The sequence below is a fragment of the Balaenoptera ricei genome, chromosome 12, assembly GCF_028023285.1.
Source record: "Balaenoptera ricei isolate mBalRic1 chromosome 12, mBalRic1.hap2, whole genome shotgun sequence".
NCBI classification, from domain to species: Eukaryota; Metazoa; Chordata; class Mammalia; order Artiodactyla; family Balaenopteridae; genus Balaenoptera; species Balaenoptera ricei.
The window spans coordinates 22,668,906-22,683,536 of record NC_082650.1 but is presented as its reverse complement, the minus strand read 5'-3'; the positions used below and the strand labels follow the sequence as shown (position 1 = coordinate 22,683,536).

The following is a 14,631-nucleotide window of genomic DNA, read 5'->3' as shown; positions in this document are numbered from 1 at the left end:
TTTAAAAAAAGAAAAAACCTGTCACCTTGGCAGCTATAACTGGAAGGTTTAGGTGTGAGAGCCAACCGTGATTAGAGTTAAAATGGGTGGGGTTTCTTACTGTTATTGGTATAAGGTACTGGGTTGGTGAAAGAGAGTGGTGGACAGAGAAAGAGGAGAGTGTGGGACGAAGGGTGAGTAAAAGCCAATTAGTAGAGAGTGTGGAGGGGTTGGCTGTATCAGACATTTTGCATCTCATTAGTCCATGTCTGACGTTAACAGGCTTTATCTGTTACTGTGTTTTGTCCTAGTTGCCGTGTCCTTAAGGAATCAAAAGGTCATTTTACCCCAGATGCTAGATACTTACCAGGTATCTCTTGCAAAAAGTGTCTCTATTCCAGAGCTCAGAGCTTTCACACTCTGCTTTGAAGCAACCAAAATTGGCAAGGAAGACAACGAATGGACAGCTTTCTCCTACTCAGATGCATCCTTCACACAATTGCTCAGTTTCGGAAAGACCAAGAATGGCTACTTTCTATCTATTTCTGGCTCAAAATGCTTACTAAACAGTGCGTTACCTGTAAAAGATAAGGAAGACATTTTCACAGAAAGCTTTGAGCAGCTCTGCATCGTTTGGAATAATTCTTTGGGATACGTTGGTGTAAATTTCAAAAGAAACTATGGAGCAGTTTCATGCGATTCTACCATTAGTAAAGTTATTCCTGGGAATGGGAAATTGTTGCTGGGCTCCAATCAAAATGAAATTGCCTCTCTAAAAGGGGACATTTATAACTTTCGACTTTGGAATTTTGCCATGAATTCCAAAATCCTCTTCAACCTCAGCTGCAATGTGAAAGGGAATGTGGTAGACTGGCAAAACGACTTTTGGAATATCCCAACCCTAGCTCTGAAAGCTGAAAGCAACCTCAGCTGTGGTAAGTCTGTGGCATAGTCACTCTTTTTTTTTTTTTTCATTGTTCTATGAATATGTTTGTCAACAAGAAATTATATAGACACACGTATATGTGTGTGATTACCAGCCATACATATTCAATCAAAGCTTTAGTCCTACCATTTTTAAGTTTTTCCTATATCATAAAATATCACGTGGTTTATACCTAATATAAACAATTGTGTACAATTATTGTGTCTCAGATAGAAATGTTAACCCCAGGACTAAAACAAAAGAAATTAATAAGTTACTGTTTTTAATCATGAAGATGATACAGTGAAAAGCTGACCTTTGTCATCCTAGAATGAAATTTCCATAGCATTACTTAAACAACCACCACCTAAAAGAATGGTATTTACTTAGCCAATATTAAAGATTGTCCATTTTATGGAAAATCTTGATAATCAGGAACTATCAATTTTCTTTAACTTTTTTCTCCATTTATTTGAAAATGAGCATTTGTTGTTTGTTAAAAATACTCTTGTCTTTTTGGTTGCTCTTTGGGAGACTTTAAATGTGATATTATTCTGAGTAGCTAACTGCAAAATATTTAGGGAAATAATTCTATGTTACAAAAATTATATGAAAATAAACTTCTATCAGTTATTCTCTGTGTACATAAGTCAATTCTGGAAGTCCTTATTTTACTGTAGGACTGAGTCAAATATAAAAAGTATAAATTTCATTATCAATTTTGAATGTCATATGACTAAATCTAAGGTGTTGATAATGTATATTTTTTTAGTCACAGAGATAACTGTCAATAAAGGAGGGAAAGAAGGGGCTTAATATTCAAAAGTCATTTGTATGTGACTTTGGAGGGAATTCTATCAGAGCTTCATTCCCAATACTTTCAACAAAGTAGGACCCACTGTGAAGACCTGAGGTCACCTGCCCTGTTTCCCTGACCTGCGTTTGCCCTTCCAGCCTGGGGGACTCCTGTCACCTACCCCTCTGTGGGCCACTCATCTCTCCGTGTAGTCCCTGGTGCTCCTGCAGATGGTGGGAGGCAGTTACGTGATGTCATTTGAGAGGTGGTTCCTTGTGGGTTGTTGGAAAGAGGGTAAACCACAACCCTGTTCCAGGAGACCCTGGAACTTTGTAAGAGTTCGTGGTGTTCCCAGCATCCTCTCATTCTGAGATTAGCTACAGAGAACAACCTTCAGGGACTCCTGAGAAGTCTTTCACTCAGCAAGGAAACTGAGAATATCAAGTGTGTGTGTTTGGTGTGGCATGGGAACAGCGAGGAGAGGACAGTGGTGTACTTCCTACGTTCAGGGTGATTATCTTTAGTCTAGGGACCTGTTTTCATCATATCCTTGGCCATTATTAAAAACTCATAATACAGACTATTTAATATTTGCATTCCTGTGGGTCAATATTTGAGGACTATGACAGCCAAAAGAAAAAAAAGAAAAAAGGATTTGGCTAGTCATATTAATAATGGCAAAATACTTAAATTATACTTAAATTGAATATATATTATGTTCTAGGTACTGTTTTAAGTGCTTTATGCATGGTAACTTATTTCCTACAACATAGATCCCATGATGTAAGTTTTGTTATTAATCCCATTTTGCAGAAAGAGATAAGTAACTTATCCAAGGTCATTTAATTAATAAGTGGCCAAGCCAGGAATTGAAGTCAGAAAGTTCAGTTTTAGAACTGTGTTCTCTTAGACTGTCTTTCAGAATAAGCAGGACTAGAAGATGAGATGTAGTACTAGAGTAGGCGAGTCACTTCTTGCCCAGATGAGGAGTACAAAGGTCCAAGAGCTGTCTCTTCTGGCCAGAAAGCACTGCTGGCCAAAACACTAGCTTTCCCAGGTATTAGCGTGGTATTTGTATTAAACAAAATAAGGTTTCTTCCCTGCAGTGCTTCTTCGGTACCTTAATATAATAAAATGTGAGGGCTGTAGTATACAAGAATTCCTAAACTTATTTTAAGAAATCCTCTAGACCCGGGGTTGGCAAACTAGGATGTTTTTGTAAATAAAGTTTTATTGGAACACAGGCATGCACATGAGGTTTTTTATTGCCTGTGGCTGCCTCTGTGTTACAACTGCAGAGTTGACTGTGAGAGGTGACATGGCCCACCATCCTAAAACATTTACTGTCTGGCCCTTTAAGAGAAAATCTGCCAACCCCTGAAACTAGACCAAAAACATCAAAGGGTCTAGTTTTCTGAAGCACACACTTTGGACAATACTGGAAAAGACCTGCTAGATCTTCTGGGCCAGAGATAATAGACCAGTCCCACCGGGGCTAATTTAGCCCTTAGACATAGGTGGTGGTGGCAGCACTGATTTGTTTTCATTTATTTACATTTGTTCCACGCAATGCTTTTAAATAATGATTTATTTCCAACATTAAAAAATTTGATTTCACATAAAAATGAATGTTTGGATTCTCTGATAAACAAAAAATGAACACTAGTCTAGTGGTTCTGCCTGACCAACACAGCTTAAGCTAAGTGGTGACCACCCCCTTTGAAGGGGCTTTCCAGGTCCCCTCGGCCCTTAGCACCCTCCTTACTCTCCCCACGCCAGCCCCCCGGTAGATTGACTTTGGCCTGGGTAGGCACTCATGTTTGAGAATCCCAATTTAGGCCACGCCTTTCACTTTATAAAGGGCAGGAAACTGAAGCTTAGAAAACATAAGTGGCCGAGGCAGTTGGTGGGCTAAAATTCTTGTCTCCTGTCCCCGTGCCCAGGGGTTATACTTGGGAGTCCTCATATTTTCTCTAACACGGTCTTTAAAGCTCCTTTCCAAGCCTTACGATTACTGGAAAGCATCAGATACGTGCTCGTGGGGCTCAGCCATTGGTAAGTTTTCAAAATGACTTCAATCAAAGGAGTAGCACAAGCTTACAGAGTCAATGTCTGAGTTCCTTTAACTTTTATAGTCATCTTCTTGACATTCCACAATGACGCTAAACACCCCCATTCCGTACAGTCAGATATCCTGGACTGTGTATCAGGACTAATAACGGGAGAGGGAGTTTCCTGCTGCTTAATCATAAGCTTTGGGAGTTGAAGAACCCAAGTCACTTATTAACTGACAGGAAATACCTGTATCAGAGATTATATCTAAGCTTGTTAGCTAAGCAAAACTTGAATAAGTGAAAAAAAGTATGCTCTATTAACATTTTAACCTTTCCTTTTTTCCAGAACACTGTGGCTTGCTGTTTATGGTAATGGTAATTTCCCAAAACTAATGATCAGTACAGTAGCCAATGGCAAAATAGAATTTCATGCCTAACATTCCATTGGCTTGACAATGTCTGTTAAATATGAGCTTTCATTCCAGAGTCAACTTGTGATAGAAAATGAATAGATTTTCCAAAGGTCTATTGCTAAGTAAATTTTAATATGAAAATAGGATGGTAGAACAGAACTGACTGCATTTAACATTAAAGCATCCTGTCGTTTGTTTCAAATATTAAGTATCCTAACCTTAATAAAATCAATATTTTATTTATAAATGTTTTAGTGATTTCATAATTGGACTTTTGTTTTCCTATGCTGTTCTAAGTATAGTTAGGGGATATACGTAATTAGGAAATTTTCAGCACGTTTTTTTTTTTAATCATGGTTAATCTTGTCAGTCCTTTTCAGAAAGAAATGCTTTATTTAGCAGCAATTCCTTTTCATTTTATATCATCATTCTTTTTCTTAGGACAATTTTATTAAACAATACTGAGTTTTATAACCTCCGTGGATAGACAGTTTCCCTAATGGACTCTTTAATCATAAGTGCAAGTATTTGCCTGCATTATGATTCAAGTTTAGATACTGGCTAATGTCCATCAATTTTCACAAAGTACAGATAGTGCCTTCTATACCAGTTATATTTATTTTACTGATGACTGCTTTTTCCTGAGTGCTACTGTGTAACTCAATGAAGAGTCTAAGTTCAAACAAATTACATTTATTTAACAAGCATTTATTAATCACTTCCATTTATTAACCACCATGGATGTAGAGATAAGACACAGTTCACAAGTACCCAAGTTTGATGTTAATTCTTTTCTAGAAATTTCTGGATTTGGACCGACTGTTGTTTCCCTCTCTGAAATTTTATGCTTAATTACCAAGGCTTCATCAACTCCTGGATTCCTACCCTTTCATTTTCAATTATTGCAGTTTTGTCCCTCACAGCCATAAAACTCTGATTCACTATTGGCTCCTTCCTTTCATTCCTAACAAATTACTGAGTGTAACATTTTTAGATGACTGAATTTTTTTTAAATAATAGAGATGAAATCACTGATCTTTACAAAGGATGTCATTCTTTGAAGATGCCCAAACTCTTTATGAGCATAAATGGCATCCAAAAATAATTTTATTTTAAATATATTTATGAAAAAAAATAAATTCAATTTAGTAACAGCTGCAAAGAAGGAGTTGAAAGGGATTATTATTTGTCTTATTAGTGCAACTCACATGAGAGTTTAGCGCTGTCAACTGTTATTTGGATTGTCATTAAGTTGGGTGTGAGATGGGTTATTGGCTACTCAGTCTTTTTTCACTACAACTTGGGTAAATATTGACTCCTTTCAGTAGCAAGATTTTGGAAGAACAAAAGATAGAGAAGAAAGATTAACAGCTTTACAGCTTTTCATCAACTGCCCTTTCTTAGAGATTACTTTTTTTTTAAGGAAATTTGTCTTTAAATTTTGCAGTTAATATTAAGTGAATACCTTTAAACCTTAAATTTTGCAGTTAATATTAAGTGAATACCTTTAAACCTTAAATACCTTTAAATATTTGGTATCCACAAATATCAGTGAATATACATAGGTCACATTCTGAAAAAAGTTCCTTAATGATAAATATATTAATAGCCAAGACAAAGAATTGTCTCTTTTTCCTTAACAATCTTCTGGTTTGTAAATCTGTCCACCTAGAAAAATTGATGGGGAGAATGACTTTTCTATGCAGATATGCTGAAAATGGAACTGGGTACAAATAAAAAGATTGTGCACATTTTTAATATTTTATGTATTTGTTTCTGTAATTTGGTATATTTGTAATGTAAGTTTTCATTTATCAATATTCCAGACCTTTCTAATTAAATTTGTCACTTGTATTCAAACCATTTTCACTGAAACATGCTTCAAATTTAATTTCTGTTGCTATACTGAATCATCATAAAATAGTGTTCATAAAGTATTTATAAAGCAATGTCAATTTGCTAAACTAAAAGTACCCAAGAAGGAACAACTGATAGTTTAATACTGAGAAGTAAATGTTACAATTTTCCATAACAAGCATATCACATGATGAAATTTAGACTTGCTTACCATACAACGAAACTGATGAAATGTTAAAGAAAATTGTTAAATATCTTACTCTAAATCCTAACTCTCCTGATTTTCTCTCCTTATTTCCACCTCTCAGCTCTTTGATATCTGCAGTGGAAATGTAGTTAGCCTGAAAACTTGCTTTCCCACAATGCTGTCCCCTTATCTCCCTTTGTCTTCCAGAGATATTGTATCAGTGCCGGAAGTGGCCTTAGGAGCCTTTGTCTGCCAACATTGTGTGGAATTTGAGAAGCACAAAAACTCAGTCCAAGGGTCTCCTCTCTTGCATGTTATAGTGGCTGAGATTTCCTCAGTCATTCTGAGTTTTAAAAGCTTTTTAGTTTTCAGAAGTTCCTTACTAAAATATAAATACCTAAATGAGAAGTAAGGTCATGCAAGAAGGGGGCATGATGGGAAGGAATAATGGGCAGAAAACATTCAAGATCAAATTCTAGGCTGGCTTCAACTTCTGCCTCCTCACGTGCTCTTTCTCCATAGTACACAGATTAAGTTTTTAATCGGAAACACACACCACCACACCCCCCCTACCCCGCCCGCCCATCTCTGCTTCCTTTCGTAGCCAAGCTTCCTATTTTTGCATTCACTTCTCAAACATTGGAAATCTAGAGTGCATGATTCCCACGCTGCTGAAGAGAATTTCTATAGAGCTCTTGTCAAAATTCCAGTGCAAAGTGAAGGGTCTTCTCAGTCTTTATCATTCTGGACCTTTCTGTATACTTGATGGTGGCCACACCCTCCATGAAACTTTGTTCACTTGAATTCTGTAAAATCACCTTCTACAAGAGCTATTTTTGTCTTCTCAAATCTATAGCTTTTTTTTTTTTAATCTGAAACTTAAATATAGGAATATCTATGGTTCCATCAAATCTTCTAGCTCAGGTGATCCCAGACACATCTATAGCTTCTGTGGAGTACTTCCTGGCTAGGCCTCTTACAAAAACATGTACACCGTGTACCAGATGTCACACAGGTACCTCAGCTCCTATTACTGGATGTACTGTTTAGCCCACCCACCCCACCTAAGTTTGCTTTCCTTCCAGTATTTACTATGTCCTTTTATGAGATCATTGTGTACCAATTTCTCAAGTTGGAAACCAGAAAAATTCTTCTATTCTTCCCTTTCTTTCTCTGTTCTTCAGTTAGTCACTAAATAAATCCTATATATTCCATCTTCAAATGTCTTGTATCCATCTCTTTCTGTCTATCCTCACTGTACTTACGATATCAAGCCTGAATTTTTGGTATTATTCATGCTTCTTGTATCGCCTGTCTTTTAGCTAGTTATGGAGCCTCAAATGTGATTGTTTTTAAATTTAAGCCAATTTTCTCACCAAGCTCCCTTTCATTTTTTTCCCATTTACTTCAAGGAAGAGTTCAAAATGTTCGCAGTCGTTCATATTGCATTCAATAATTTATTCAGAGGACCCACCTACTATGTGTGTGGGATATGCCATTGGAAGAAAGACACAAAGTCCGGGGACTCATAGTGCCTGCATTCTACAAAGCCCTCCACAAGCTGTCCATCACCTATATATCTGATCATTCCTACCAATTTGCTATAAATGTCCTATTCCAGTGATGCCATGCCATCTGGGTTCCCAGCCCATTTCACTGCCTTCTTGGTATATGTTTCAGTAATTCTGTCTGCTAGTAATAACCATCTCTAGTCTCTTCTCCCCTGATCAGTATAGTGACCACTCATATTTCCGGTTAATCTTTGTAATGGATTTCCTATTCACCCTTCTCACCAAGCTGCTGGTCACATCTTCCTTTTGGCCACTATGCATCTATATCACTCAGAGAACTGTGAAGCCATTTCCCATTCATGCCTCTCTGAGAGCAGAGGCATTGTTTTAAAGCATTCTTCTAGCCTCTGTGTCTCACACACTTTAAACAGTGAGTGAATGTTTATTGGATGAACATGTAAAGGTCTGTGATGAGATCTTCTTGCCAGTTAACATGGCAGGCCTGCTGGAGGCCGCAGGGTTGAGTCTTTCTGAGATAACATGATTCCTTCCTTGGGCCAGCTGCCTGAGGCAATCAAGAATGAAGACACCACGACTCCTGAGATGCTGCTAAATTGCTGGGATGCTTTCTAATTATGCACACAATTAACCTAATTAGACATCTTTTGTTGGCTCATGTACCTGCTCTGCCTTCATGTACCATTCCCACAGGAAAGTTTGGAAAATGTTTAAACATTAGAATGTAGTCACTATTATAGAAATGTTCTTTAAAAATTAAATATATGTGTGTATGTATGTGCATGTATATATATTTGTATTTATTCTTCTGTCTTTATTCATAGTACAATATGCTTTGCGATAAGTTTAGCCTATCTTCCTCAGCCTCAACCTGTTGGTAAAAGTCTGTTAATAGCCAGAGGGAGATTTAGTGCAACAGAGAAAAATCCACTACTCCTACTAGAAAATCAGCTCAAAATTTGTTTACTGCTGAGGATGAGCCAGGCAAAGCTTGAAGTAAAAAGACACAGAGACCAATAAGTTTCCAGTCACGGAAACTTATTTCTGGAATTGCAGCTAACATGTGCTAGTGCCTATGAACCAAAAACTTGCATTTTATGAGTGTTAGTAACATCCAAGTTCACTTTTGAAACTTATCTTTGATGTTCTTATTATTTCATTTGTATGAATTTCCACCAAAGCCTTATAATTTATTATGCGAAAAGGCCCTGAACTTTTTATTCACACTTTAAGGGGCAGTAGCACTTATTTTCCTTTCATGTGTGCATGGGGCCAGTAGATGGAGTTAAAGATTTTGAGGGAGATTTCAGTAGCTTGATTTTACATTTGTGGAAATTGATACATAAAGATCTTTAGAGACTTTCTTGATGTTGGAATATTACTGGTGGACTCTTCCAGGGTTGCTCCTATTACACCAACCAGATGATTCATGATATTTTGGGAGGGTTACTATAATTAAATCATAAGTCAAATTTGTACAATCTTTCTTTGTCGATCGAGGTTCCTACCTGATCCCACTCCCGGCAGCAGAACTAGCCAACTGTGCAGATTTGGGGACCCTTTGCCAAGGTAGGGAGTCAACATCGTCCTCTGGAGTCTCTGTTTCCTACTTGCTATTTTGGAAAATGTAGTTGTCATTGTTTTGAATTTTATCTTTTCACTTGAGAAGCCAGAAACCAGCAAAACCAGAAGAATTTCTGGCTGTGTTTTAGTTGTGTGGGTGTGCAGTGTAGAGAAGGAATGCATTCACACACTGTATGACCACATTTCATAAAGCACTGAGTTTTTTAAATGTGAATGATTATATGCTATTAGGAAAGGTTGACTTCATTTTTTCCCTCGATTTGGTCTCAAGAATATTGTCCAGTATAATATAGCCATACAATATTTTGAAAAAGTATTCATGTTTAAAAAACAAGGGGAAAAATTAAGTTGAATAGTTAGTTGAGACAAGGCCATGAGGCAGTTTATGATGTGCAATGTAACTTCAATATTAAGATGAAAATAGTTTGAATGTATGAATAGTTTGTATGTAAGATAAAAATAGTTTGAACTAATATGAATGTACTTTTATTAATTATTATAACGCATAATGACTATACTATGGTCAGTATATATATTACGTACTGAATGGTTGCATGCTAAATAATCCATAGTCACATAAATTTTAAAATAATAATATATTTTGCTTTAATTTTATCATGCTTCTTCTAATTACCCATGACCCATTTTCATCCATTTAGTCTATTATATATTTCTTTTTGAAGTAGCATTTCTATGTGCCACATTAAGAATCATGACCATGCCTTTTGTAAAGCGGGATCTTTTATTAAGAGGATCATAACATGAAAGTGATGGGGGTTAGAAGTGAGATTGAAGGAATAGAAACCTAAGCTCTCTTCTGTAGCTCCAGTGCGGGAGTAGAGTAGGCAGGGAGAAGGGGTGTAATTCATTATTATCTTTGTTTCCTTTCTGAGACATTATTTCTTGATATTATTATTGATGAATACCCTAAGAAAATAAAGTCATTAAGTAGCTTCTTTCTATGAACTCAGTGTAGTTTTAAAATAGTTATATGAAATAGAAAAAAGCCTTAGTTTTGCTTAATTCAAGGTGTGAAGATTTTTTTTTAATTTTTATTTTGTTTTTTTCTTTTAATCTGAGGTAGGAATGATTCCTTGGGTCAAAGGACTAGATGCCCAGCTTTTTTTCCCCCTATGTCCTAAATGACCAAAAAGCATTTTCATATTCATTGATGTATTTTGCATTAAATAAATATAACTGATTGTTCATAATTTAAAAATATAAAAGACTTTCAAAAAGAATCCCCATTCTTAAGTGTTATATATTACTTTGGAATGGAAAATTATTTTAGTTAAGAATACACATTTTGAATAAGGAATTCAATATTTCCTAAAGAGCCTTCAGAAGGTAAGTCTTTTTATAATCACTGAAATGTTTTAAATTTAGGTAATTTTTTTCTAATTAAGAGAAGTACGTAACAAATGGTTATTGTACATAGAAAGGTACATCTTATACAAATATACTCCTAAGGTAAACTAAAGGAAAATTATGTGTATAGTTATTTTACTACTTACATTGTTCCTCCAGAATTTCTTGGAAAGGGTTACATAATGGGTTATAACCCATTACATAAGGGCTTAATCTTTGAGAGTTTTAGTAATATCAGAAGCATAGCCTTGACATACTGTTTTGAAAAGTCCCTCCTGTATGACTTGCCCTTATGAAATCCATTTTATCCATCAGTGTGTAGTAAAGTTTTTGGGATCTTTAGATGATTGATTTCATCTATACATTTCATTCTCTTTTGTTTTTCTTTACATTTACCTTCTCTAGGAGAAGTGCATTTTCCCCTGAGATTTTATTTTGCTAGTCTCAGTATATCAGAAAGACTGACTTTAGATAATTTTCAAGCTGACAGGTGCTGTACAGGCTTCCTTCTCTAACCTTTCTTTTTACAAACTTAGCAGACTGAGTTCTGGATAAGGTTTAGTCATTTGCTGTGTGGTCATCAGCCTCTTGATGGCAAACCTAGATCTAGAATCTAAATGTTCTTTCTCCATTCCCTTTGTGCCGGTTCCAGACTCTTATACAATATGGTATGAAAGGCCATGGGAACAGATTCTTAATGTGCCATAGAAAGCGTTGCTTCATTTTATGCATTATAACCTTGGGACTTGTGTTTAGTGGCAAGAAATGGTTTCCATTCCTCCTCTATATATTTTCATGCATTAACCATAGATTGCTCATCCATATTAACTTTCATGTGCTCCTTGCAAAATTACATCTTTCTCATCTTTATTACCAGCTACTGTAAACTCTCCTAGTACTACACCACCCACTGTCACCACTAACATGCCTGTTACTAATAGAACCGATAAACAAAGGAATGGTAAGAAATCATTATCCTTTATATTTGTAGAATGTCTGACTTGATGAAAAATTGAATTATAAGGGTGGAAGTATCTAATGTTCCAACAAAGTTTCTATTGTTAGAATCAATTGGTACATTTGTACATTTGTAAGACTAGTAAAATAAATATCACTTGACTCCCTTGAGTTCCCCATTCTAATGACCAATGGAATGAGTACGTTTCTAGTGCCACGCTTCTGCACTTTTAGCTAAAATTTCTTTCAAAGGAAGCTTTAAGAGAAAGGCATTAATTTAAAGGAATTAATTTGCATTATACTAGAGATCTGAGAAGAAAAATATTCATCACATTCTGTCAGATTATTCTCTAAGGAAACTAGTTTTTAAAGCATTTTATAATCTCAAAAAACTAAATAATTTTAGTAATTTAATTTCTCACTAAGGCCAACTTTATGTTCAAACATTTGTGACAGCTAAATCATTTTTATATGGTAATACTTTGCTCTCTGTTTTTATTTGTTGAAGAATAATGGTTAGAATGTGATTGTATATCAATTAAATCATAAATCAATTATCGACTGACAAAACTTCAAGTAACTGCCAATACCTCCTGTTTTTTCCCTCTATATGTACATGTTTTTGTTTATATTATTTGTAACTTGCAAATATAGCAGTTACATAAGATAAGAAATGAACTGGAGAAATGCCAGGTGAATTGAGTTATTATTTAATCCGCTGCCTATATTAACTACAGTGCATAGGCTTTTCGTAATTCAGAGTGAGTGATTTCAGTTTCTTCTAAAAAAGAGAAATTCCAATCAGGTGACCACACCATTGCTTCAAACACAGTAGTATTCTCAAATATGAGGTATTAGAAACAAAGGAGGGGACTTCCCTGGTGGTGCAGTGGTTAAGAATCCGCCTGCCAATGCGGGGGACACGGGTTCGAGCCCTGGTCCGGGAAGATCCCACAAGTCGTGGAGCAACTAAGCCTGTGTGCCACAGCTACAGAGCCTGTGCTCTAGAGCCCACGAGCCACAACTACTGAGCCTGAGTGCCACAATTACTGAAGCCCACGTCCCTAGAGCTTGTGCTCCGCAACAAGAGAAGCCACCACAATGAGAAGCCAGCATACCACAGCAAAGAGTAGCCCCCACTCGCTGCAACTGGAGAAAGCCCACACGCAGCAATGAAGACCCAACGCAGCTAAAAATAAATAAATTAAATAAATTAAAAAAAAAAAAAGAAACAAAGGAATTTTCTCAACCCCAATCATTTAACTTGCAAGGCCAAGACATCTGTAATATATCACCAGGGACCAAAACCCAGAGAAAAGAAACCCACATAGTTCATTTTTTCTTTTGGCTTTGGGGGTTACATCAACTTCCTGTACATTTAAGGACATTTAAATTGGAAGTATGGAATATTTTACATGAAACGTAGATATAAATTTCATTAGGGATATAAAGACATCGATTCAGGGAAGTGTTCATGGTTATTCTGGTAGTTACACCAAGGAGATTTATGATGGAGCAAAAATTCCAACAATCCCCAAGAAAGCAACAACAGCTGAAATTTCCAGTGCATATTTCATATGGACCCCAGCCAGTAGATGGGAATATTATAATTCTGACTAAGTATTTCACTCTTTGTATGAACATACAAAGAGCCTCTGTGGCATTCTCCCTCTAGGACTGGCACATCCTCTGCTGCCCAAGAACGTTTACATGATGCTTCAGAGTCCTTGACTTGGTGGAGTGGAGCTGTATTCACTCAATCATGTCATTTCTGACATTCTTGAAGAGAGCCTTGTTCAGTCCATCTCTCTCTGCGTCATAACCTTCACTGGAGTTTTAACAAAGCAAGCAAATGTTAGAATCAGTTAAAATGGTTTGACTTAGCCACTTTAAAGAAAAAAAAATCTAATTCTAAGATCATTCTTGATAAAAATGTAATCCTAGCACTTAAAAATATTTTAAAATATTTGAAAGTCATCATGTATTAGAAATAGTCTCAGAATTGTGTACTCAAATTTATGTACCATCTGAACAATTTTACCACATCCTTGAACCACCTCTACTATTTATTTAATAGTTTTTTTCCCCTAAATTGACTCACTTTTTTACTTAAACATTTATATTCATATAAATAAATTAATATCACTGTTGTAAAATGAAACCAGTACTACTTGTTTTAAAATAGAAGTGAAAACAAAATAAAAAAAATAAAAATAAAAAAAAAATAAAATAGAAGTGAAAAGTGAAAGTAAATGTAATGAAAACAATGCTGTTGAATTCTCTCTATATCCTATTGCCTTCTCACATCTCAGCACCTAAAGCCTTCATTATCTTTTTAAAAAGAGGGTAACAAAGGGTTAGAGACACACTGTAATTAAGATTTTTTTTCTTTGGTGTAGTCAAATTTGAAATAATTGAAAAGAGAATTTCTTGTTTACCTTGTGAATAAATGGGATTTAGTGTCATGTCCTTGATTATCTAAGGTTATTCACATACTGTCAACAATTTCAAATATACTTTTCTTATTCCTTGGGAAACTGATGTAGTAAGCATTCTCCGGCCTATGATCTGATATATTAGGGAACCCTGTTTTGTTCACTGTAAGAAAGATATACAGCTATCAAATCTGTTATCTACCTTATCTAGTCCTTTAAACTCTGGACTATTAAAGAGATTTACTGAGGTCAATCATGATATGCTGGTGTCAGAAGGGAGAGGGATTGAGATTGTTTGGCAATCAGACATATTTTTTCAGTGTATCAGTCAAATTTATCTTCCTGGCTTTTGTAAAATGTTCCTATCCCCCTGTGTAAAGTTCTTTCTGTTATTTTTCAATAGGATTTTTATCTGATACTTCAGATTATATACTAAGAAAATCTTATCTTCTAAGCTACTTTTCATAAACAGATATTTCAGTATATGAGAGATAATCTAGGTATTCCTACAAATAACCTTTGTGCCTTCTGCATTACATTCCCAAGA

At 35.7% G+C, this 14,631-nt stretch overlaps 1 protein-coding gene across 4 annotated transcripts in view; it reads left to right on the top strand.

The window, feature by feature from the left end:
* Positions 1–14,631, top strand: part of ADGRG6 (adhesion G protein-coupled receptor G6) — a 140,929-nt gene that overhangs the window by 65,666 nt on the left and 60,632 nt on the right. For all 4 annotated transcript variants that reach the window (XM_059941085.1, XM_059941084.1, XM_059941086.1 and 1 more), the window contains exons 4-5: positions 291–914; positions 9,241–9,309. In XM_059941085.1, coding sequence (XP_059797068.1) covers positions 291–914; positions 9,241–9,309 — 693 coding nt within the window. The remainder of the gene's footprint in view (positions 1–290; positions 915–9,240; positions 9,310–14,631) is intronic.